Source organism: Motacilla alba, chromosome 3 (assembly GCF_015832195.1).
Source record: "Motacilla alba alba isolate MOTALB_02 chromosome 3, Motacilla_alba_V1.0_pri, whole genome shotgun sequence".
In the NCBI taxonomy this organism is placed as follows: Eukaryota; Metazoa; Chordata; class Aves; order Passeriformes; family Motacillidae; genus Motacilla; species Motacilla alba.
In genome coordinates this window covers 34,372,178-34,399,788 of record NC_052018.1, presented here as the reverse complement: position 1 = coordinate 34,399,788, position 27,611 = coordinate 34,372,178, and the positions used below count along the sequence as shown (strand labels likewise).

The 27,611-nt window shown below is 36.6% G+C and overlaps 1 protein-coding gene across 10 annotated transcripts in view; it reads right to left on the bottom strand.

Moving 5' to 3' along the window:
• Positions 1-27,611, bottom strand: part of DOP1A (DOP1 leucine zipper like protein A) — a 60,091-nt gene that overhangs the window by 31,977 nt on the left and 503 nt on the right. For 5 of the 10 annotated variants that reach the window (XM_038132115.1, XM_038132122.1, XM_038132125.1 and 2 more), the window contains exons 2-12: positions 16,898-17,089; positions 15,580-15,761; positions 13,213-13,383; positions 11,680-11,869; positions 10,985-11,083; positions 9,782-9,881; positions 7,340-7,449; positions 5,240-5,348; positions 2,790-2,910; positions 1,992-2,111; positions 213-327 (exon numbers count right to left, since the gene is read on the bottom strand). In XM_038132115.1, the coding sequence (XP_037988043.1) occupies positions 213-327; positions 1,992-2,111; positions 2,790-2,910; positions 5,240-5,348; positions 7,340-7,449; positions 9,782-9,881; positions 10,985-11,083; positions 11,680-11,869; positions 13,213-13,383; positions 15,580-15,761; positions 16,898-17,035 (1,455 nt within the window). In that variant the 5' untranslated portion in view covers positions 17,036-17,089. The other 5 variants (XM_038132124.1, XM_038132119.1, XM_038132118.1 and 2 more) reach the window with 4 other exon arrangements.

Sequence of the window (27,611 nt, the reverse complement as noted above, 5' to 3'; positions counted from 1 at the left end):
AGACTAAAATTTTCAGGTATAAGCATCATAAAACCCATTTCAATTATGTCTAACCAGTCTATCAAGAATCATACAATGAACCAAAAACTTCTTTTAATGTCAATTTATGTCAATATATTTTCAGGAAAAGCAATTAATAAAGTATATATAGTATTTCTGCAGACCATAAATATACAGAATCTCAATGTTAGTAATGAATAAAGGATTCTTACCAAAGAAACAATATCCAACAAAAAATCCACTAACAAGCAGAAATTTGTCAGAGGTAACTCAGATTGCTCACTATCACCTCCTGGCCCAGTTTGAAGTCTGGCATGTAAAGTCCTCCTGCAAAATTCAAATGCAGTTTCACAATATTTTTCCTTCCCCTCATCACATTGACCATATTCCTGTAACTTAATGCACAGCTGTATACATTGGGGGATAATCACTATAAACCAATACGCAATTTCTCATTTTACTCTTAAGTAGCTTATTTGGCCCCATGCCATTCTTTCAGAAAAAGCAGTAACCAGCCTTTTGGTGTATAACAGTCTTCATTTGTAAAATAAGGAAATTCAAGCTACAGAAAATTGAACATGGAAGACAAAAACTTACATAATACAGCAGCTCAGGCAGAAAAAACAAACAAACAAAAACAATTCTCCAGATTTCATTTATTTAGGATGCAATTTTGTATCCACGTTGACAGTAACACTACTTATACGTAGTGAAATACTCACCTGCATGTTACCTGGCTGTAGATGACTATCCTTATGTTAGCAATTCAGCCCAACACACAAAAAACAAGTCACAGACATCTAGATCAACCTCTCACACTGAGCAGGACTGCTAAAAACACTAGATAACACAGTTGTGTCCACAGTTTTGTCTAGCAGAGTTCTGGAAATCTCACAAGAAAGTTCCACAGCCTTCCTGGCTTCCACTGTTCCACCTCTTCCACTGCTGCACATGTTCTTAGCAAAGCTTTTCTCAAAGTCCAACCTGACAACTTGAGTGAGCACTTGTTGCTGTCCTTTGTTTTCCATCAGCTGTTATAAAAAGTATAGCTGTATGAACTTTGCAAATGCCTTTCAGGTAGTCATAAGGGGCCATTCAATTTCCCTCTTTGCCAGGCTAAACCAAACTCACCTACCTCAACCTTCAATGCAGTGTCCTATAACTGACCAGCTTAGCAGTTTCTCTACCAGAGTCTCTTCAGTTTCTCAACACTTCTCAGGTGGCGTGTCCAAAGCTGGACACAATACTCCACGTCTGTCCTTAGAAACACTAAGTGAAAGGAAAAATAACTTCCTTTCACCTGCTGCCCATGGTCCTCATAATGTAGCCCAAGACACACACACAGTTAGCACACTGTTGGCTCATAGACAAATTCATGTCCAAGTATCTTAATATTTTATCAAGAAATTCCATAAGCAATGGAAAAAAAAATTCATTTGACATCTCTACATCATCTACCCCTTGCCACAGCAAAAATCCCTCCTCTTCTGTAGTCCCTTCATCCCCTTCCCTCCTGTTAATATTTTTAACTTTCCCTGATTTATGGTTTGCTATTTTCTCCTGTAGGCCTGCTTGACATGTGCAGAATCCCCACCCTTCTTTTTCCCTAAAAGAGCAGGACAAATGATGACACATCGGGTGCCTGGCAAATCTGTCAATTTTACCGAAAGTGATTTGTTCAATGAGTAATCCTGAACTGGCCAGACAGAAGAAAAACTAGCTTTGAGGTCACTCTGGAGTCTCCCCTTCAGTAGAGGGGCTAATTCTATCTCTCGATTTAACCCAGACACTGAGTTTGTGAGAACTCACGTTGCTAAGACCCACAATCACATCTGATGAAAACTGGCCAAAAGGCTGAAGTTATGGGGATGGGAGGAAAAAATACTTACAGGCTTAATGATCTCATGAGACAAGCTTCTTTGAAGAAAAAAGTATACAAAACAAAAATAACTTCTACTTTACCCATACAGAGATTAAATATTATCACCTACCTACAACACTCTTCAAACCAACGAGCAATGTAATCCCACATATAATAAGGCTCAAAGGAATTGAAAAGAAGATTGGCAGTTTTAATCAATTCTGCTGTTTTCTTGTTTTCTCTCAGTTTGCTGAAAGAAAATAAAAAGAACATTTCATATTTTTACACTTATTTTTCAAGTTATATAACTACACATCACTGTGAATTTACCCACTGTCAAGTAACACTAACAAATGATCCTCCTCCCATCCCTACGAGTAGCTGTTGCTCAAGGGCGCAGGATATTGGCAGGCTGCTCATACCAAGGGTCTTTTCACAGTTGCTAGGTTTCTCCTCTATCCTCTCTTTGTCTTTTAACCACATTTTAAATAGATCTGTTTTTACCATAATTGTTCCTACAGTTGTTTCCTCCCCTCTCCAGCTTTGAACACACCTGTCCTCACCACCTTTCAAAATATTAAATTCAAATCTTCAAACGCTATGTCCCACTCCCCAGCTCTCTTGTAGCAGTCTTCATTTTTCTACTACAAGAAAACTCAGTCTATTTTGTTATTGAAGAACACAAAGAATATCACAATCAAACAAGCATTTTTGTCATGGATAAAGAATAAAAATTATGCTAAATATAAAAAAATTAAAATAATAAAGCCAACCATTTCACACCTTTGCACTGAACACAAGTGGCAATTAATGTCAATAAATCCTGTATCTTGCAGAAAACATGTTGCAGTCCCACAGGCTTCACAGTCATAGTTTCAGCAACAAAGATCTATTATTTAATACAAAATACGTTATACTCATTATTTACCTGCTTAGCTGTGTGTGATCTTTGTTGAAAGATGGTTCTGTCTGAAGCTCCAGTTCTGCTTTGCACTGTGTATATAATGTTCGAAACACTTCAATCAACACATCCTCCAGGATGGCAGGGCCTAGGGAGAAATACCAGCAGTCACATTCTTGAATTATAGCATTGCCAACAGTTGAAAGCTATTGAAATCATTAGCTAGCTTTAGTCATTGAAACTACAACATTTCTTCTGGTTCAATTTCATAAACAACCTGAATGTCAGAAGGTTTGGTTTGTTTGCATTCCAGAAACACTGAGAAAACTGTAGTGCCTGGGAGTACAAAAAACACAAGCCCCATGTTCAATGTGTGTACAATGGCAGCTGGGTACAAACACACCAAGTTCAAAAGCTGGGCAGTCACAGCAGTACACATCATGTTTAAGCCAACACATCCTTTTTATTAGCTCAGCTCAGTAACATGTAAATGGACTCAGTAACATGTAAATGGACTTCATGGATTCTTGATAGAGGCGCCTTTCAGTCAAAACACTGTGAAATAGTCACCCCTAAGCTATCTCATGCTGTTAGCATATGGACAATACACTCAAATATTTAAATGCAAATACAAGATAAAATATTTTGAGAATCATCCTTCCTTTTAATTTAAGGCAGTTTTTTTTTTTTTAGCTCAGGATATAGTCTGCAGGGTACTTTTTGGAAGTATTTTTGAAAGTGTGCAATTGCAGCCCAGAAAGCCAACTGCAGCCCAGGCTGCATTGAAAAAGTGTGGGCAGCAGGCCAAAGGGGATGATTCTGACCTTCTACTCCATTCTTGTGAAACCTGCAGTACTGCATCCCTCTTTGGGATGCCCAACACAGAAACATGGACCTGCTGGAGCAAATCCAGAGGAGGGCCACAAAGATAGCAAGTGGGCTGGAACACCTCTGCTATGAAGACAAGCTGAGAAGATTGGGATTGCTCAGCTTGGAGAAAAGAAGGCTTCGGAGAGACCTCACTGCAGCCTTTCATTACTTAGATGGGGCTTATGAAAAAACAGGAAGGGAGATTTTTTTATACAGGCAGATGGGAATAGGACAAGGGGGAACAGTTTTAGACTGAAAGAAGAGAGATTTAGATTGGATGCTAGGGAAAAATTCTTTACCCAGAGGGTAATAAGGCACTGGAACAGGCTGCCAGAAAAGTCATGGATGTTCCATCCCTGGTAGTGCTCAGGGTTGGATGACCCTGAGGTGTTCAGGCCAGGTTGGATGGGGATTTGAGTAACTTGGACTAGTGGGAGGTTTCTCTGCCTGTGGCAGGGGCTTTGGAACTGGATGATGTATAAGGTCCCTTTCAATACAAAACATTCTAAGATTCTATAAATAGCTCCTCCTTTGGATTTGACCTAAATCTCAATTTTGAAGGAAAAACCCCCAAATTATTTTAAAGGAATTTAAAAAGCAATCCTGCTTGAGACATCATTTACTTTTTTATGTGTTTCCTGATCTCACTGAGCTGCCCTGAGCTGCCTTTAGCTGCCTCCAGTAAGAGTATGCTCACAGAGTTAAGCAAAAATCCTTTTAGATTATTTTATCTCCTTTTGCTGGAAGAATCCTCAAAGCTTTACTACTTCATGAAGTCTTATATAGACATTGCCTCTGAACATTTAGACTGATCCCTAGAAATCATTAATTACAAGCAAGTTGGCAAATTTCTGACAGATATTTTTGTTCCTTGTAGTTCTTCTGTCCTAATCAATTCTTTTATTTAATTATTGTATTTTTATGGTTTTATTATCCCACTCTCAAATCTGATAATGGATTAAAAAGTTATTCTGATTTTTTTTCAGTCACCTTCAAAACTGTATTCCAAAGAAAAAGGCAAGATATCCAATTCTTAACTGTAAATACTTTTGTCCCATAGTCCTCAGCCCTCATCTGCTAAAGAGGGCATTTAAACACTTTAAAGAGGGGAAAATTGAAAAGAAACACCAAAAAGAAATCCCAACAAACCACCCACAAAACCAAAAAAAAATCTGCTTCCTCTGCATAAGTTCTTCTGAAAAAAATTAACTGTTTTATTGTTAATATCTATCATGTCTGTGTGTATATTAAAAAAATAACAGGTTATTCCCAAAAGCAATAGCTGAGATTTATAATAGTAAAAGTCATTATTTGGTGGAAGAAATGAAAAAGATCCAATCTGCACTTCTTCCAACACACAGTTAGTTCTCTCTATGACTTTGACTTACTGTTTCCTGTGTAGAAAGTAGAAGAAATGGCATGTGGTAAAAGGTAAATCTGATGAATGCATTAAATTAAATACAAAACATAGATACAGCTTGGAAGATCTAAGAAATCTGGGTAACCTGCCAGTACTAAGCACATAACTTATTCAATTTGATAAAAAAGAGAAAAAATTTCAAAGCAGAATCACATGAAACAAATTTAAAAGAGTAAATGAAAATTACCCAGTTCAGGTTTATCCAGCAAACTGATAAGAATTCGAAAAGGCTTTAAGTCTTGCATTAATGTGCTTTCTTCTCCCTGTCCATTAACTTGCAATATTCCAACCATTGCCTACAAAGAGCAAAAAACATATCAAGAAAATAAAAAGAAAGCTAGAAAGCAATAAAAGCAGCACATAAAGGGAAAATTCTCAGTAGCCGAGAGCACTATTTCATCTCACTGCAGCTCAGTCTCCCATGATTAAGTTCTCTCAACTTTGCCTTTGAGAACATGTCTGCGGAACAGAACTTGGTAACTTGTATTTATTTAAAATCAAAATAGAGTATTATAAGCAGGTAACTCAATATTTCTTAAGAAAAAAAGAGAAGACGAGCATTAATGAACAAATCATTTGACAAGATAAAGTAGGTAGATAATAAGGGCTTAATAAAACACCATCTGTCCTATGATATACCTACTTACGTGGATGAAAACTTTCTTGACTAAATAGCAATGACAGCTTTGAAATAAATGGGAAGACTGAGTTTCTATATGAAAGCAGGTTAGGGAATCAGCTGCAGAATTAAAAAAAGCCCCGTGAGACAACCACAGATTTTGCTTAGCTTTCTGCCTGGCTGACTTGACTGTCTGAGCTAGTTTGTTTCTTTTACAGTTTCAAAAAAAAAAAGGACAAAGAAGAAGAAAAAAGAGAGAGCAGAAAGACCCATGAAAACCAGTTTGGCCTCCCTATCTGCTACAAACCAAGTATTATCAGCAAGTATCTTATAAGAAAAATCTTCTGCGCTTTCATATAGCTTTAGAAGGTCAGAATTTTCAGTACATTGTATCTGTGAATAAGATATGAGTTGACTGGATAAAACAAAACACAAAGAGACTGCTAGAGAATAAGGCAGAAAAGAGCAATGCTTTTAAAGTCTTTCAAGAGACAGCGAAAGGTTTTAGAAGCTATATGTCATTTGTATTATGTATAGGCAAGGCACTGATTCTAATGTCCGTACTCTTTCAGACAAAAAAGCTTTATTGACACTGATTAAGTTTGAAAGATGCACAAATTTAAAATGACCTTAACTACTAACCATGCCTAAATGTCACTGAAAGCTCACCACAGTTTTTTTATATAAGGTACAAGTGAAACTGTAGCTCATTCAGGCCTCTCCTTTACATTTGAGTAATTTCTGAATCATCTGCTAAGGAAGGCAGAAGGGTGATAAGAAATGGGTGAGAGAGTGCCAACGAGGTCCTTGCTGCTGGAATACTGGAATTCTGAGCTCTTTTCCTCATCAGTAGAACAGCAGATCTCACGACTTTCAGATAAAACTGAAGGTGCTAGCTCCGTGCTGGGTGTCATCTTTGAACTGGAATGAGCTGAATAATCTTGTGTCAGCTACTACTGTTAGAATTGCCACTCTCATTTCCATACACAGCATCACAGCTCTGACTCAGAAAAATCCTGACCTTATCAATTTGCCTTAAAGATAAAATGTCTTCCTGACTTCAAGATCAGACTCACAGAAGTTTAAAAGACATCTATATTTCAATTACTGTGAGAAAAGCAGCACAGTTCTTAGAACCAGTGATGTCAGCTCACATAGGAAGGTTTAAAGGTAAACTAGTTTTAACTGCCAATTTTCTCAACTATTCCTGCTGCCAACAGAGAGCAGAAGATGCTCCCTTTTCCCAGGGGGGAGAAAGACTCTTTAAACACAGACTTTGAGTGCCATCTGATGATTTTTTTCTGATTCCCAAGACACAGAGAAGTTTCCCATATCTATAGAAGAGAATTCTCCAATTCAGATTCAGGAAAGAACAGGCTCCAGTGTGCTGGGTTCAAAAACAAGTAACATCCACGTATGCTTCATTCATTGTGAAAAAGGAGAGGGAGAAATCTAGTATTTGTTCTGTTCATTCTGCTATTCTAGAGGTCTTGATTTTTCCACTGAGAATGTTTTGGAAGAATAGGACATAAATATCACAAAAAGACAAGATTACATTGTCACATTGCATTTGCAAGTCAAAAGATAAAGTTACAGCAACTTTGATCAGGATCTGTTTATAAAAATATATGCCCTAAGAAATCTGTATAAATAAAACTGTATAGCTACCTGGACTAACATCTCCTTAGAGAAGGTATTGAAATAGTAAGTGGCATGCTCCTCGGGATTGCTGTGCCTTGTACTTCTGGGTCCTACAAGGGCACCATTGTTATCAAAACCTTCAAGCAAACAAAAGACAAAGCAGATAAATATTTGGGGTTTAATAGAATACATTGCCAATTTCTTTAAACTAGAAATCAACACACTAGTACTGGTAACTTACCAATATGAAGTCCAAGTCATGTTGGCAAGAAAAAGATTTTATAGAGTTTAATAAGGGAAACTAAATTATATTTTCACACAAGCAGTTTGCACACAAATAAAAAAATAGTTGTATGCATTATTATCAACCAATTACATTTTGTACAATTGAAAAATGTTCACAAATGCTGCAAAACCCACAATCCTTAAAAGAAAGCCACAAGTTGACACATAAAATTATTTCAATATTAATGAGAACACAAAATTCAGTGTTTTAAGTATATAGAGATGACCATCAAAACACAGTGACGTGTTAGAAAAAATATCAGTCACACCACAAAAAAAAATTTTTTTAGTTCAAAATTACACTAATGAGATGGACCTTTGTATTGTAAGTTTCTTTTCTTTTCCCAGTAAGTTTTTAATTGCACAAAAAAAAATAGGCTTAAGGAAGAAAAAAAAAATCATTTGGTTAACAATGGTTAAGATAACCTGATTCACAGAGATGTATGTGTTTAATAGGTCACCTCTAGCTGTAAAACAACAGGAAGGAATAGCACCCACCAGAATTAAATAATGCCATATAGAAACAACAGAATTCACACAGTCTTCCAACATAATTGATCTCCATCTGCAATGTCTTATTTTAGGAATAGAATATCATGATAATAGAAAACCTGAACAACATCCAAAGGAAAAAAAATGCAAAAATCCTATATTGTCAGAAAGTTTATCCAAATATATAGCAAATAGATGAAGTAGCTGTTCACAATGCAGGACATGGAAGTCACTGTTAAAGTATTCTCTGAAGCTGCATGACTTTCAGTGGAGACTATGTTCATGAAATAGCTGTAAAAGAAGATTCTACAACTAAAAAAAGCAGAATGATATTTTAAATACACAAAAAACCTTTTTCAATGATAGCAAAAGACGTATCTAATCCATCAAATTTAGATGAAACATGATTGCAGTGTTTAATCTAGCAACTATTTCTTCCCCAAATTTGAAAATGCAAGTATGGAACATAACATTGCATTTCACTGTCTTTCTTTAAAAGATTAATCCTTTGCAAGTCAGTGTCTCGAAGAATGATTAACCAAAGAAGCCAGGACTTTCTCATATTTTAACTTCTAAACCCCTGCAGCTCCTACAACCAACAGCAACACAACCAACCCCCTCATGCAAAACACTGTTGCTGACTTCTTCCCTCCTCATAATTTCAAGTTCTCTCTCAGGGCCCTTTGCTACTCACATCCTTTCTCCCTAGTCACCCACAGGCTACCTGCCTCTGACATCTTAACTATCAGCTGGGCAAGTTTCTGGGTAGCCCAAGAAGCACGTATGTGCTTGCTGGTGAGCTGGGAAGTCAAACAAAGAAGGTAACAGCAGACTGCAAAACATATCAAGTAGAGAAGCCACTTCATGTCTCTCCATTCAGTCTCCAATTCCTGGGACACACTTAGGAACTTCCATGATTTTGACTTCTTTCAAAATGGGTTTAAAGAGAAACTTAACAGATTTATGTGACCACAGGCTTCATTTCCTTAAAATAACAAGGCTGAATAATAGTATTTTTTTCTAAAATTTTCTAATTTCTGGTCTTCTAACTATTCCCTGAATAGTTAAGAACCTTCTAATAGCTATAATTCTCTGCTACCCTCTTCTAATTACATGCTGGTTTCATATAAAAATTTAAATTTGCACTGTATTGATTTTATGTCATTTGGTAGAATTGTATTCCCAGTTGCTCAATTTTTACTCCAGAAAGGTGTTGAAAAGTGATCTCTTAATTCAATCAGGCAAAGATCTAATGAAGTTTAAAGTTTGCATACACTAACTGTAATATCAATGCTCTTCAGCATTCTTTTCTATCTTCTATACTGTTGTGCTCCAACTACCACTTACACTCTATAATGCCTGTTCTCTGTTTTCTCCATTCTATGTTTTTAGAGAAAAAGTTTCAGAGTGTCTGTTTCCAGGAGCCTACTACACCAGGCTCTACCCACAAATGTGGCCCATAATTGCTGCTAGAGGAAAATGCATCCACAATTTATATGACTGGAATGAGTTCCAGGATGACATTCTTCATCTTCTACATCCATAGAGAGAGAAAGTGCCTTTTTTTCCTTATAAAAGAAATTGAGGACTTCATTTTTCCAAGATTCTTTCTACACAGTAGTGCAAACACTGATAAGGAAAATACAGTCCATCCTCCACCTTTAGTGCCAATGGAATTAAATATAAACCTACCCAGAAGCCATGCATAAAGCCTTCGGTTGAGTGACATATCCCTGCGCAGCACTACGTGAAGGGCTGCTGACAAAATTCTGATCATGTCTGGACGAGTTGCCTGAAGAAGTTAGAAACTCATCTAAGTTTAACAATGAAAAGTAATGCTTTTTCTATGTTAGCAGCTTAATGTTCATTAAAACCTAGCTAGTTTCATGTTCTGACATTTCTGAATTCTGCACAGTACAAGAAAACACAATCTTGCTCTTAGGAAACCAAAATGAGATTATTGTTTGGAACAGATATTATATAATAACACATTATATACTAACACACACCTTTTAAAAACAGCAAAAATAACAGATTTGACTAACAGCTCCTTGTTATTACATTTCATTTTACTATGAGGCAAAAGCTTTGGAAGAAAATTGTTAAAATCCAGTTTAAAAAAATTGAAGTACTTTTTCAGTTTCTTACTACTTTAAATGGTCATGTAAGTTTTAATATTCAAAAAATGTTGTATTGATAATTTCAACATTTCAGTACCTAACAGACACTCCAAATACTCCTGTAGTAACTGATAAATGTGAGTGAAGCACTTCCCCAAGCAAGAACACAGTTCTTTCTTTCATAAAAGTGCAGGTTTTTCCTAATTTCTAACAAGATGAGAATCAGTCTTGTATAAGTTTTCCTCTAGGAGTTAAATAATTCATGGATCAGTTAAAAACAGGACATAACTAACAATAAATGCAGTCCAAAAAAATTATCTGGAAGTTTTAAAGTCTATCTCCCACTACTGCTAGGGCTAACCACTCACCCAAAACCAAAAACTGTTTTCAATTCTCTAGTGTTCTGAATCTGTTGTGCTAAGAGGATTAACTTTTGCTTATTTTGAACACTGGGAATTGGAATCTTGGAAATGAACAGGTAATTTGCTTTCTCATCAAACTGGAGCAAATTAAAAGCTTCTGCATAGACTAAACATAATTTGAGCTTACATACACAGAAGTTGAAGTTAACTTCAAAGTTAACATCAAGTTAAAAAGCCGAAGAGCAGAGCTCATGACATGAGAACAGCAAAACCTATCAGAGGAATTCCTACGTGTGACTCTAGCTGGAGCCTGGAGAAAATCATTAACAAAAACCAACCAAATACTGCTACTGACTTAGGAAGTGAAGTACATTTAGGAATTTGTCAATTCATCTCTCATGTTAATAACCTACCTGGCTCATGTGGAAAGGAAAACAAAAAAGGATAAGGTCCAATGTGCTCCTCTGTACTAAAACACTGGTATCTTGCACTGAAGTGCTTACTGCTTCCACCTGAAGTAATGGCAGACCCCCCCCAGAACAGTTATTTATTATTTTAAGGAGGTAGATATAAGACAGCACTCAAAAAAACCCCAGTTATTTATAAACAATGGTAACTTCTAAATGAAGTTATTTTAAATTTTGAATAATGAAACAAGACACAACAGGAAAATTAAAAGTTTCACCACTGAGGAAATATATAATCAACAGATTTCCTTAACTATACAAACAGCTTTTGCTTTTTGTATATTACCAATGAATATCTCAAGTTTAAAAGACAAAATTATTCTCTACATCTTTAAAAAAAAAAGAAACCAAAAATTGCAACAAAACTCAATCACTTTTAGATAAAGCATGTAATGAATGGAAAGTTTCACACAAAACCTAAGCAGTTCTGATACATTAATTCAGCTTTGAAACACTCCTACCATGCACCAAAACATCAGCTTAACTGGAACTATAATAAAAATGCATTTTATCTCTTCAAAGGCTAAGTTCAAAGACAGAGAACACATTTAAATCTCCCCCAAAATACATTACATAATAAGTAAGCAACTTCAATGTAGTTACTTACTTATTATAAGTTCATTGTCCCATCAAAACATTACCATTAATTCAATGTCACTGCCAATTATGTAGAGTTGATCCTCCATGGAAAGCTTCCTGTTCAGGTGGGAGAGGACATAAGTGATGCCAGGCAAGCGCACTGCAGGGCTGGTGAGGAGGCTCCCCCAGAGAGCACTGTAGAACGCTGACTGATCCACAGCTGAAGCAACTTTCTCCAGCAGTGTGTTTGTCCTGCAGTAAAACCAAGTCAGCTGAATCAGGGCTTATATCACAGCTCTTACCCCTGCCCCCAGTTTTAAGAAGTATTTTAATGAATTGTTACAGGAAGGTCAAAACTTCCTTTTGAGAGGCCAGGAGAGGCCCAGCTATACACTAAACCTTATAATGCAGCCTGAACAGAGCAATCCAGCTAGCAAGGCTGTGGGCCAATCTGGCTTGCAAAATGCTTTTGGCTTGTCTACAGCTTCTCTTTATATATTCCTTATGTACTCCTTATGCTTAAAGAGCCAAATAACTCCTTCATCTGCTGCTTAAAGCCAAGTCTTGCTACAGACAGAGGTTTCAGACAGACACTAGGAAAGCATAGCTACTGAAGAAAAGAATCAAAGCAGATGGCTTTTGCCCTCTCATTCCTTGCACTGAGTCCATCTGGTAATAACAGGGCATAAAAATACCCCAATTCTTTGAGCACAAGCAATCTCTTCCCCTGTCCTCACTTCCTCCAACTTATGTGGCAGCACCTCTACACCCTCTGGCAGGCCCCAGGAGGCAAGCTGGATAGACCTTGTTCCCTCTTGTAGTGATGCCAACTGCACTGTGTGCGTGTGTCTGCCTACACAGAAATAGAAAAAGACAGTGTTGAATTGCTCTTGACATACAAGTTGTGAAAATTCAAGTTTCTGAAGTTGGAAATATCAAGAATATGCAAGCATGTGAACAATTCCAAGAATTCCAAGTGATGGAGTGTAACTTCATCCTTTAGTATATTAAGATGCTACCTCAGCAGCCCAGATGCTACAGTTATGTATGTCAACCCATATCAAGGGTCATAGAATTGTTTAAGTTGGAAAAGACCTTCAGGATCATTGAGTCCAACCCAACGCTGCAAAATCCACCATTAAACCATGTCCCAAACTGCCACATCTACATGGCTTTTAAATACCTCCAGGCATGCTGACTCCACTACTTCCCAGGCAGCCTGTTCTGATGTTTGACAACCTGTTAGGTGAAGCAATTTTTCCAAATATCCAACTTAAACCTCTCCCAGAACAACCTAAAGCCATTTTCTCTTGTTCTATTGCTTGCTACCTGGGAGAAGAGACTGGCATATAACACTGTCTGCTTAATGTCAATTCCTTTGCCATAACTACTAGCAGGAACAACTAACAGTTAATTTGTCTTAATTAACGCTAAGAACCTCCCGCCACACCATTCTGTTGCAATTAATATGACAGCATCAAATTAAAAAGCAACCACCTTGAAAACAATAAAATCCACATACAAGTACATAGTGAAAAGTTACAGTAAACATCCCCAGATCAAGAATATCACCTTATTAACATAAGTATCCTTACCTTTCATAATACTCTGATCCCTCCTCTAACCCAGGCAGAATCCCAGTTAATAGTCCTTGCAGTCCTGGTTTCAATGTTTTCCCCAAAGGGAGGTAATAAATCTCATACAGACTCAGTAATGTTGGCTTGACAGACATAGCAGCATTGGCAAGGAGTGGAAATAGTCCAGAACTGTGAAAAATACATTTTACCTTTTTTTAAAGAAGCTTCTCATGTGACAATTTTATTTCTCTCTAAAGACTGATATAGGCACATCCAGTATAGTTATTATAAGCATCAGATTTTTATCTTAGAATTGTGCCACCATACAATATGACTGCCTTTGGATGGACAGGTTGGTATCCCAAGGCTAATATTATGAGCTTTATTACTGTTGTGATAACAAGCACTGAAGGCCCAGAGATGATTGTCTTTCACCAGTAAAATAAACATGATAAACCAGAAGCATCTCTGCATAACAAAATGTTAATTTTGCTCACACTGAACCACATCACAATGAAAATTGTATTTAAAGATACATCTTCCTTGCACTTACTAAGAAAAAAACCAAGACTGGATAACAATTTAAAGAAATTTATAGAAATAATTTTCTGAAAGAAAAATCATGGTGTTTTATTTCAGCAAGTAACCTCGAGGTAAAATTTAAGACATTTATACTGTTAAGTGGCATCAAAGTATATATTTACTTCAGAAATTCAGTCTGAAAACAGATTCTAAAACTAACAATAAACCCTATTCACAATTCTGTTCATAACACAGCCTGTAAAGGACTGAAAAACCTGGAAGTATGTTATGAATTTATTTGAATGTGAGTGTAAGTTCACATTATAAATGTGAACTTATATAAATGTGATCTCCTAAGAAGTAGTTACATAGATTCTAAAATAATATTTGTTACTGCTACTAAAGATCATAAATTATTACAAACTGTACCAATAATCAAATGCATGTGAACACAACTTCAATTTTCAAAATCATTGAGGACTCAGGTTAGAAGACCCTGACATATGAAGAAGTAAATCAAAGAACAGTAAAAAGGGTAATTTTAAGAAAAGGGTCTTAAAATGTACACCTTCAAATTTACTATTAAAAGAAATATCTATGTAGATAGGATATCGTCCATCCTACAAAACTTGTTCCAAAATACAAAACTTTTGGCAAACATGTTTTTTGCCTTTATCTGTCTCGCAGAAATTGTCCTTTACCATTGTCAATTGGCTTCTTTTTTCTACAGAAAATGTCTTTTTTGTTCAATAAGCAGCCCACTAACCCACAGTCATTCTTTGTAAGGCTATTACTCACACTTCAAGATCTGATGTTCAGACACTGGCATTCTGCTTTCATGACAAATACTGGAATCTTTGATAATGCCTTAATGTGAATGTCTGTCTTTGCCCTAGCAGCAGTAACAATAGCTTTTAGTTAGATTATACAAGGTAGCATTTTCCATTACCCTAGAACTTACTGTTAATGAGATCTTGCAGCTACTGAATCACGATACAAGCACAAAATGTGAGCTATGAGTTCACAGTGTCTTTTAAAACATGCAGAAACAGATGTGATTATACATAAACATCATGATCGTGCAAGACAGAAGAGCTGATGTTAAAGCATGCAATTTCTTTCCAAGCGTTATTGCACACCATTTCTACCTAAACAGAATTCTATTTTATCCTGCTATTTCTCAAACTGATGAAATTTTAATCTCTAGGGACAGGTAAAGATTAAGAACCATGTCTGATAGTGTGCACACATCCCTCTATTCATTATATAACAAATAAATTAATGTCTTGCCCACCCCACCCAACCAAAAATATACACCTCACAATGGAGGTTTAGGAACCAGTATATACTGAATAAACTTAGCTTTTCAAGGTTATCTTTCCTGTTCATTATCATCAGTTCCAGAGACGGAAAAAAAGTTTGTATTTGCCCCCTAGACTAACAAAACAAAATCTTTCTCCTGTTAATTTGATAATAAAGTTTCTTGCAACAAACTATACTTAGATTCTTTTCCAACAACAGTTAAAACAGTGAAATGTAATGTTAATACGATGAGGTGTTAACTTTTCAATTACTATACACATGGTATATACAGGCAGAACACTTCCTTTCAACAAAAAATAATAAATTCCAGGTTTTCTTGCACTAAAATTAGTTCCCAACAAAAATTTAGGTGATCTGTGTTTCTTCCATTATACAATATTCAGAAGAAAAATACTAGACAAGTTCCAATAACAGGAGGGAAAGAAATTGGTTCTGATTGATTCTGGCTACATAACAAAGTAATACTGTGAATAGAAAATGCAGGAAAACCAAAGGATCTTGACTTGGAATGGAGTTATTTAAAATACTGTGCTATTGTACCTGTAGAGGAACAGATCTTTGGCCAGGCGCTTGGGTCCAATGATTTTAAAAATGATCTCATATGTTTCAAGTGCCTTGCGATGAACCCCTCCAGGCAGAGCTGGATGCAGACATTGTGCCAAGCGCTTGCCTATCGTCAGCTTTTTGGGTACTACCTGGTACTTGGCGTTGTTCTGTAGCACCTGGTAAATCAGCAAAAAGAAGAAAAACAGCACAAAAGAAGTTAAACATCAAATGCACATTTTATAAAGGAGTTCCTGGATGTGTTTCATAAGTCACCACACAAACCTAGGTTACAAGAAAAAAAGCCAAGGCCATTAAAATCTACCATGGAGCTTTTTCTTTGCCATGCTCTTCACTTATACACTCGTTACAGGTAATATTGCCAAGGCAACTTCACTTGTAATGGGCTTCTTGCCTACAGCTTGTCCATTTGTCATTTACTCCTCCATTTGAGGACAAAAATTGCTATTTCCATTTCATAAAATCCATTATCACTAGCTCAAAGAGGACTATTAAACAGTGGGTCATGAGTCTGGGATAGCTTTAAGAGAATGCCATAGAGTGATACCACATACAAAACTTTACCACTGTCTGAAACTATGCAATCACTTCAGGACTGGAGAACAAAGTTGCTTTTACATATTTTGATTTTTTTTTCTCCGTATCATAGCCTTCACATTGCACAAACATGAAGCAAGAACTGCTACCATCAGAAAAAAAGAAAGAAATGAGAGTTTGTACAAAATAATGAATGATGCCACTTGCAACTATAGTGTCATTTTCCTGAGTGGGGCTGCCTAGAAACACATACAACTGACTAAACCAAGATTTTTATGAATATTAGGACCTGTATGCATTTGTGAAGTGCTATTAAAGATTACAGTGATATTGCCCATTAAAATTAACTGTTAAAATGAATCAGAACAATAGCATTCTCTGGTCCATGAATGATTTGACCCTCATTTTAGAACTTATGCTTCATAAAACTACTGCTGATATTTATACCAGTTACTATTTTTCACATTATTTCTATAACATTGAATGATATTAGAAGTAAATGTTACTGACAAAAGAGATATTGCATTAATTTCCATTAGAAATGTAAATAACCTCTCCCTTTATTTACACATACAAAGGGTTCAACTCTAGGTCTTAGAAAGGTGTTTGATTTGTTTGCTCCTTGCACACACCCAACAGTTGGCTCAGAGTGCTGAAATATATTTGCAAGAGATGGCTGGAACCACGGACTTCTGTACTGTTACACCAGTACCTTTGGCAATTCCTGAGTCTTTTTAAGAGCACTTGCCAGGCATACCTTGTTTAGCTTCCCAAGTGCTGATATTAAATCTGCCCATTCACTGGAATATTCAAAGTTCTTCAGTGCTTTGTCAACTGCAGCTACATAGTTCCTGTACTTGGAATCAGTCAGTAGCTCCAGCTCCTCCGTGTTCATCCTCCCACAGTGTCCCCGCTAGAGACCAGCTTGCAATTCATGTACAGACATTACCTATTCAAAAGATAAAAGAAAAAAGCCCTGAAATTATTGTTAAAATATGTATAAAAAGCACTACATTTTCCTCAAAGACATTAAAAAAAATCTGAAATCAGTTTACAACAAACCATAAACAAAAGCTAACATATTGTAAACAAATATTAACAAATATTTAACACATGTCCAACACAAAGTCCTACTAAAAACCCAAACAAGTAATAAGAAATCACAACATCTCAAGCCAAACAAAAATCCCTAGAAAAATAATGCAGTTTCTCTCCCAAAAAGCACTGTTTGTTCTAAACAATGCAACAAAGTGATTTTTCATTTTCATTTTTACTTCCTCTGGGTCCATCACCAGAAACCCCCACCTTACAACAAACCAGTCTTTCTACAAACAGAAGACATCAATCTTTCTGAATCACTTCCAAGCAGAAGACAAAACTATACAATAGTTACACACTATTCAAGAGGACTTCTGTGCATCAACACTTCCTTTTACAAGACTTGCTATTCTAATTCAGAGATGCAACTCTACTTTGTTTTTATATTATTGTCATCCAGGCACAACAAAAGTACATGTTTACCAATGTCCTGTAATCATAGGCTTTTGCAATTTGCCCAATATATTTTCATAGTGTGGTAGTCTGCACCAAATAATTAAGATATTTTAGTTCTAGAAACACCACCCTGTACTTTTATAGGTCATAGACTACTTCTTTTTTTAATAACAGAGGTTGAATAACCTTTTAAAAGAAATGAGTTTTTAAGGCTACATTTACCCCAAGCAAATACAACTCAACTAGAAATGCTATTGTAGCACTTCTGTGAAAAAGGCAGATTTGGTGCCCCTTTTATGGAGGTGTTATTGGGGGAAATTTCTTGAAATCTCTTTTGTACTCGGCTTCAGAAGAGACTTCACATTTAGTAGATGCTGCTCTCTTCTGTCTTGATTAAAGGGGAATGGGAAGAAAATCTTGTGCAGAAGTGCAGGCTGAAGCATGACTGAAAACCCAAACAAACCATGGAACAGGTACAAAGAAGTAGTATCCATCAGACTGTCTTCCAGGTATGGTAATGAAAGTTGCAAGAACAGGGAAAAACAAGAAAGTGGCAGACAGAATGAAAAGAACTGGATGGAAGGAGTGAGTAAAAAGGCAAAAAAATTTACAAGGTTTCTGCACTCTTGATTCTGATGGCAGACGAATGATGACAAACCGTCTCCAAGACAGAACAGAAATGCACCATTATTTAAAAAACATATTCTGAGTGTCAAATTGATAGATTTCACAATATCTCACTGGCATAAAGCACTTAGATACCACTTTTATTTAAAAAAAACCCAAAAAACCTTTTCATGTGGTTTTATTTTATAATAACCATTTCTGGATTAAATCCCAAAAAATATCAGGTTTGTTCTGGAAAACCTGTAAAATGCCAACAGATTTCTCAAAGAGACAGCTGCACAACCACCAAAGCCTGATCTCCAAAAGTGAAATAAAGTATTAACACTGAAAAAAGAAGAAAGAACCAACATATAAAAGCAGCACAAATCAAAATTTTCCAGGCACAGTGGATGAAGAAAGAACTTGACACAGTAAAGAATTCTTTTTGAGTGAAGAATGCATCAGAATCCTTTTTATCCAGCTAAAGAATAAATGCAACCAATTATCGTGGAGTGGAAGACAGGGCTCGGTCTTCCTCAAGTGCTTGAAAGACTTGAGAGCTGAGAGTGGTCTGATAAAGGATTATCAAAGGTTAAACAAATCAGGTAGAGCTGGGGTTAAACAGGTAGCTTCCTTTCAGACTTAAAAACCAATCAGAACAATCCCCTAATTTTGAAAACAAAATACATTAATATCTTTGACTGAATAACTGTGCTTTTAAACAAGTCTACTGCACACTGTCTGTTAAAATGTAATCACGATGAAGTTTTGTATAGAGAAGAAAAACGTGCTCTTGTTTTCTTACTACTCTACAGTTATGGTCTCATTTTTCTATCTTAAAAATGTTGTTTTTTTCAAAAATAATTTATGCAAACAATTTCTTGCATACTTTTTCCCACAAAGAAATCTCAGTTTTAGACAAATCATAAATAGCCATAATAAGTGAAGCACCCAGAGAGAATACTATGTAAGTGTTATGTATTATTTTATAAACCTGGGACTACTTCTATTCTACAATCATTAAAATTACAGGAATGCAAATTGTTACGAGTTCTCATACATAAAAATAATCTTGTTTACTATGATTTTCTTTTTGTTTAGTCTGAAGATATTCCACAATGTAGTTTTAAATCTTTTCATGTTTCCATAATGTATTCTTATCAATACTTTCCTGTTCTCTTAATCTATAATAAAAATGCAGATTTAAAAACATTTGATTTTAGAGCTAGTACTTCAATACAATGTAAAGCATGGTAGTGTCTATTTCCTTCTGAGTATCACACCCTTATTATTCCATGGTTTATTACTTTGAAAAATTAGATAAATAATAAAATTTAATAGATAAAAAAATTGAAAAATACCATTTTCTTCTACACCATCACACAGCCTACAGAATAAAGCATTTATCTTGTCATTACACAACCACTATTTAGCATGAGGGCCAACTTTCCTTGGAATGATCTTCATTTGTTTATCTTTTTAAACAAAGATATGAAGAGCACCATCCTTTGGGGTTTTTTCCCTTTTTGTATACCAGAAGAGATGAGCCAAGCTTCTCAGATTGAAGGTTAAGCCATTCTCATGACTCTGGCATAGGCAATCACTGACCTGTTAGATGGTCATGACTTTTTAAATGAATGTCAAAAAGTAAATATGCTTTCTGTCCCAGCAGAAAGCTTATTATCAATGAGGAAAAAACTAAGATGTACTATACACTTTCAAATAATTTAATATGATTATTTTTAAATCATAAGTGATTGCAGAAGTAGGTCCTGACACTTAGTACCTTCTACTTCACCTTCTAGCAGGGATTAAAATACAGATACCACTCAATTCTGGGTACACCTGGATGTCAGTGGAGTCTTGGCTCATGACAAGGACAGCAGGTGTCTGGGGCTGTGGCTCTTCAGCTGGGGGCTGTGCATGGTGTGTTCCCAGAGCAGCAGAGTGAAGTTCCCTATACTGATGAGGTGGTATTGCTTATCCTCTAACTCATGTTCAAACAATACTGCTTCAGCTGTGTTTCCACAGCAAGTGCTCATTCTTCATAACTGTTGTACCTAAGTGCCTTCTGTCTCACCTGAACACAAACTATTCACCTGTTTAAGAGGCTCTAAATGTTTTTCACTGAAGCCAAAGGAATGTGGAGAGGAACAGCAGCTTCACCAAACAATTCCATAAATGCAGCTTTTATCTAGATTGTGTTCTGATTCAATCACAAGGTTATAAGACTTGATTCATAAGCTCTCCCTTATCTATTTTACCCCAGAACTCCTCTTCAGGTTTGATTTGCTGCTATTCCACTCTTGTATTTTTCAAGCATCAGATAATTGCTCTATTTGTATGTTTCACACCAATCTGCAATACTGAAATACTGGTACAGGTCCAGTGGCTGATTGTGGAGTACAAATCTGCATACATCAAGTCACTTCAAGAAATCTCAAGATTTGTTCCAAGCACCGTAAGAATCTGAGCTCATAAGCTTGCTCCTTTGAATTCCTCAGGGTTTCTGCTTTGCAATGCAATATTCCAGGGCATTTTTAAAATTGTGTAGCATTTCAAAGGTGGCTATGGGATGTACAGTAAAAGAACTAGTAGACAATTAAAAAGCAGATGACAAAAAATTCTAATTTCACTGTAGTGCTATTGCTTTTTAAGCTGTGTATAGTGCCCACATATTAAGCCAGCAACTGCAGAAAAACATTTGTATTTAAATAGACTCAATACAAACACAGATTTGAATACAAAGAAAACAGAAGCCTTGTCATTTGGTAATTTATTATGCTTTGCTTCCCCTCAGAAGCATTTAACAACATGCATAGCAAAATAATTCTTGCAAATCCCACATCAGACTCTTCAGATAAAATTCATATACAGAAAATACATACATTCTTCTATAACCACAGATAAAGATTTTCCAATTACATCTAATTACTCTGTTTCTAGATTGACTTTCCACAGAGTTCTCTTATTCAGAATTCTTAAAACAGGAATCTCTAATGTCTTCTGAAGAATAAGAACCATTTGAACTTGTTATTTTGGCCAACTGCTATTCAGTAGAATAACAAAAGAAGAATGTCTCCCGTACTACACAAACAAACAAAACAAAAGCACCCCACCTAGCAGTATTATTAACTATAACTAGCCATTATGTCATTAATATCCTTCAACAGTCTACAACACTTAGTAAGATTTAATACTGTGATTAATAACTTCTCAGTACAATTTCCTACCTAGTCATATTCACAAGTGGGCATAGCACATTATATTTTTCCACAGAAAAAACCAGCTCTGCTTTAGGCGTTCAAATTTCTTTCACAACAAAATTTAATTAAATCAAACCTGTATAATAATCTGTTACACATACTGGCAACTTCTAGATCAACAAAAGATGTTTTCCTGGGAGTTATTCTCATACCAAAAAAGAACTAAATGCAAGAAAACCTGTGGCTTGTACTACAGAGGTTAGCTTAGGTCCCCAATTGGATGTGCACCCTCCTTTCTTATAAAGCTACAAAACAAGTTTATTTATTACTACATTAAAAAAATCAAACTGCCAGTAAAAAGAACATGAGTACATTTTTCCTTCTTTTGCATGTTCTTCACAGAAAAAAAGACTGGAATAAACCTAAGTCTATCACTAAGCATAGTCTGATGCAAGTACAGCAGGTATGTAAAATGTTCTTTCTGCTATTCCTGTCATAAGATCTTCCAAAGGGTGGCTTACACCAGACAGGAGTTCATAAAGAGGAACAAGGAACAAGCTTAAAAATTCATAAGGTACATACAACAAGCCTTCAAAGATTTGGCTGCTCTAGTTACTACTTAAGAAAACAAATTTATAATTATAAACAAACCCTAAATGAATATGCTTTAGAGCACAAATTTTCTGAAATTAAAAAAAAAATCAAATCTATGTCTGTTTGTCAGAGGAGAGAAGAAAGTGACCAAAAACTTGTCACTCTCATGGACAAATACATATTTCTTCCAGTTGCTTCTTACAAACTGAGTTTAGGGTGACATTTTAACCCCTCTACTCAATTCTAGTTTATTACAGCTTCTCAATATATAACAGGTGAACTATGAAACTGTTTGATATACTGGAATGAAATTTTGATTTCGACTCCAGACCCACCAACAGAACACTTCTGATTCCTTTTCTTTCAGGCCTTGAGCACCATTGCCTGCACACTGCTCAGGACTATCTTAGTGTTTCTGGCAAAGCACAACAGACATCATCTTTTCCAGAGTTAAGTACTTTTGCACTTCATGAATGCCAGAACTTTACACTTGAGTCTCTGCTTTTAAATTATCATTCTTCATGAGATCAAATCACATTCAGACTTCACAGATCTGAACTTATATCACTCAGTAAATAAAAGATGATTATTTGCCTCTTTCTTACAACTCAGGTCCACTACTAACTAAATCATTTTCTTATTACTAAAAGGACATTTCCCTATTTTCCCTTTCTTGCAACAAGTGATTCCCGAATCATCTATGTAATAAACTATAGCTCAATCAGTGATCATTTTACATCCAAAAATCAACAAAGATCCAGATAGCCTTGCTTCTTATTCTAAATTATGCTAAACATGTTACATGTCTTACTAAAAAACAGATGGTAATTTAAGTCAGAATTATACAACACAGAGAAAAATAGGAAAATGCTGCCTTGAAATTGTGGTTATTCTTCAACACTTTCAAGTACTTTTTCTGTCCCCTTCTTCCCTCTGTTGACCACTGTATCTGAACAACCAATATTTCAGTCTAAATCCAGAACTGGTCACTATTTCCCTCATATTAAATTACACATTTGAAGAAAAAAAAACAAAACCAAAAACAACACTCAGCTCACAGAGTTATCATCCTTCCACACAACCAAAATTTTGGCAGTAATACATCCATTAAAGAAGTGTAAACAATATGATTAAAGACATTTTTAAAATAATTATTTCATTCTCACAGCTGACACCTGAACAATAACAAATATTTAGGAAGGTTTTTTTTAAATTATAAAATGTTTTGAATTAGAAGGGACCATAAAGCACATCTAGCTCCAATTCCTCTGCCATGGGCAGGGACACCTTCCACTAGAACATGAAATATAATCTGGAGTCACCAGCACAATACTGTGACTGTACTGTTCACAAGGCTGAGCTAAAAAACAGAAACATAAAATCCTTACTCTAAAGTTACACGTAACATTGCATGTAGTGTATCAACTACTGCTCCCTGGACCAAAAGAAACTGTTGCCATGCTCCAAAAAAAGGTTGGCTTCCTCCCTGAGCTGGTAGGGCCTTTTTCAGCTATCCACAATCAAACTTGCAACATCACACAGCGTCAGTTCTCACCTTCATAAAGAGCTCCTGAGATGGAATATTAGCAATAAGGCTGTTGGGATTACTCAAAACAGGATATGGAAGGAATTTACCTGCCATAGCCACATCCACAGTAACCACAAGTTCAGTGGGTTGGAAAAAGCACTGTCACAGGGAGAACGAGTGTCCTGGTGTGAATGCAGCCGCACCCTCCCAGCAGCTCCTGCACCGCCTGGGAGCACCGTGAGCTCTGTGCTTTCCCAGTCCCACAGCAGGACTGCCCAGCTCTCACACACACCCACTGGGCCTGGGAACACTGCCCTCCCTGTCGAGTAGTGCTTGATAAGTACACGATGTCAAATAGTTATCTTCTCTCCAGCTGCCTGAGCACACGAACAGGACAAGCTTCCTAAAATAAATGGCAATTTATTTTCACTTTTGTGTGTTTCAGCCTCGTGTCTTCAAATGGTCCCTATACCCTCTCTGAAAAGAATTCCTTTTTAACTAGCCAGCTTTTCTTTTCCAAGCATTTATTGAGAGGAGACTTATCTTGAGGTATTCTTTTTCTTTCTTGCATAATTTTTACTCTTGTCAAATTAGTACATCAAATTAATATGTAATACATTAAAAATAAATAAACAAAAGCAAAAAATCCATAGCAAACATAGAACTGAAATAAATTAGAACAAGAATCACTTCATTTACAGTTATATTTTTACTACAATTTTTTTTACATTTTGTTTTAAAGGAGAGTTTGACAATTTCAGGATACTTTTCAGCTTAGTACACAAAAAAAGGACTCAGATGATGTCCACTGTCTTACATTACCCTTGCAATACCCTGTACTGAGAGAGAAGCTTTGCTTCCAGGGTAATGCTGGGTCTTCACATTGAGACTTCTCAAAATTTTCTGATACACAATTCAACACAGAATCTACCAAATTAACAACAAAAAAGTGGTAGCCAGTAATTTATTCATTTATTCTTTGCCCACAATAGCCTTTCATTAATCCATACCCATTGTTCTAATATGTAGCTTCAGGTGGGTTTAACATTCTATCTCCAAACAATCCTGATAGGTCTTTTCACAAAGGCATAAGTCAGAAGCTCTCATGTCCTTATCTTTACCTTACTTGGATAACCTAATACAATGCATTTGGGCAAGACTTTGTCCATCTTCTTTTTTTATTGTGCCCTGAGGTCTAAGGTACTAGTAATTAATGAATTTCAAATTTCAACTAATTTCTATAATTTTATTCTGATTTTAGTTCTGAAACAGTGTCATATGTTGTGCATATATCTCTGCATTATCTAGACTGTGGTTACATTTTACAATGCATCTGGCTTCCCAGTTCCAGAGGTAGATTCCAAAGGAATTTGTAAAGTAGAATCCTTTTCTGACTCTTCTGAAAATGGTGCCTGGACCAAAACTTGTTCACTCTCCTTATCCTCAGAAGAAAGCCAGAAAAGACACAAATAACAGGTTTAATTCACTACAATTTCTGCAAATGAAAATCCCAGTCAGGCACCATTCCCTAACTTCTAATTATTTTTTAATGCTTATACTGAACTACAAGTTCCTGATAAAAATAGGAATGTGTTGACTAGTAAAACTATTTACTGATTCTCCTTGGTGTTTTCTTTTCATTTCTTGTTTCAGTTATTGGGAGAAAATGGTTGATCCTGCAGTGTTTCTCTTCCCTGGCCTCTCAGAGGGAAATGTATCACTTACTGTTTCTATTTATCATTCAGCTTCCTTTCAGCTACAAGTCAGAGGAACATGATTATTAATCTGGAAGACAATTTATGTGCATACAGAAAGATTACTTCCATTTTTCTATTTCATGCTTTAGCAGGTATCATTTAGTGCAGCCTCTATCTCCTACTTTTTTCAACCATTCTCAAAACAGGGGTTTTTAACACACACTTCATATCTCTTCTTGGTTCTCTTCTACACACTGCAGATTTAACATAATACAGCTCCACTAAAGACAAGAAATAAGAAAAGGAAGAAAAGAGAAAAGAATATCAATAAGCATTTTCAGCCAGCCAACTCAGAGCAAGCAGTCATTCCTGGCTAAGCAAGAAGACACTAAAGGTGGACAGCAGGAATGGTAGCCAAGAACTAAACCAGTGATGAACACAGGGAAGTGCCCTCCCTGTATTCAGACAGAAAACAATCACAGGCAGGAGATCACAGGCTGAGCCCACTTAGACCAGCAGAGTACAGTACATTTTCTTCACAGTGGCTGGTAGGGGGCTGGTTTGGATTTGTGCTAAACATACTTGATAATATAGAGATATTTTTGTTATTGCTGGACAGGGTTACACAGAGCCAAGGCCTTTTCTACTTTTTCTACTGCCATGCCGGTGAGCAGGCTGGAGGTGCATGGCATGTTCGGAGGAGACAGAGCTGTGACAGGTGCCCCAAACTGCCCAAAGGGATGTCCCAGACAACATGACATCATGCTTAGCAAACAAAGAAGAAGGAAGGGGTGGTCATTTGTAATGATGGTGTTTGTTTTCTTCCAAGCCACCGGTAGGTGTGATAGGGCCCCGCTCTTGGAGATGGCTGAACATCCACCTGCCACTGGAAGGGGTGAATTCTTCCTTGTTTTGCTTTGCTTGTCTGTCGGCTGCTTTCCCTATTAAACTGTCCTTATCTCAACCCACGAGTTTTCTTCCTATTATCCTTCTCATTCTCTCCCTTGTAGCGCTGGTAGGAGAATGGGGCTTGGCTGCTGGCTGGGGTTGAACCACAGCACCACCTTACTCACACAGCTCGCTGTGCCTGCGACGAGCATTTCTAATGGTCTGCATGGCATGCCAGTAATTTTACACAGGAAAAGCACTGCCTACGTTGTGAACAGAACCTTCCATTCAAATGCACAGCCACTCCAGTAATGGAAGATATAAGATATCTTTCCTTTGCAAAATGCTGTTTAAATATCTACCGTCACAGGTGCTACCAACAAGTTGGGAGTGAGCTAGAAATGCAGCCTCTCCCCACATCATTTACAGGCTGCTTAGTTTCCAAAAGTGCCAATTCTTATGTCAATGAAAACAAAACCACAAATTATGTTGCAAATATTCTGCCTGTTTCCAAACTGGCATTCCCCTTCATAACATTCATACAGGTTTTTTTGAAATTTACTATACATTTTGGATAATCACAATATTTAGGCATCACACTGTTACCAGAAGGTCTACTGTATTCCACCCTGTTTTTGAAAATGTACCAACATTAAAAAAAAAAAAAAACAATAAACCAACCAAAAAAAAAACCCCAACCAATAAAGCCCCTCAAACAAAGAGAGCATTTGATAGCCAGGCCTGTTTAAGTATTTAACACAGGTCAAGCCTTGGCAGCAAAATGAAGAGACTGGGATCTTCAACCTTATAATGCGGCCCTGTATTACCTGCAAGTATCTAGCCTGTTACTCTTTAGATACAGTCTTCCCAAATCTTCACACTCCTACAGCCGGAATTCAGGTATCAGTAACACTCTGCAGTCAACCTGAGAACCATAACACTTTCACTATTACTGCATACTGAAAGAAGATCTAGGAGTGAAAGGGTACCGCAATCAGCAACAAAAACAACGGTTGAGTCACCCAGAATAAGCTCTTTAAAACCTGCATCTCATATCTAACATATTTTAGGTCACTTAGAGAGATAAACTGTTCAAGCTTCTCTGGTTATTGTCACAGGTATGAAAATATTATTTTTGAAAAATGTTTAACACCAGAAGTGGTCATATGTTTATGCTTTTCAAACAGGCATCGCAAGATTTAAGGCCATCTCTGCATCAACAGATGAAATTTAACCCTGCATCACACAACCCAGTGACAGCCGTGTGTCCCACGTATCCTTCCAAACACCACACGCAGTAACTCCAGCAACGGGGAGTCTCACCTAAAAGAGGCCCACAGCCCCCTGGACGCTCAAGGTCAAAGCAGGACGACCCTAGCAGCCCAACGCCAAGCTCATTCCCAGGCAGGCGGGAAGAGCACCCTGGGGCAGCTCCGTCACGAAGGGCGAAGCCAGGCC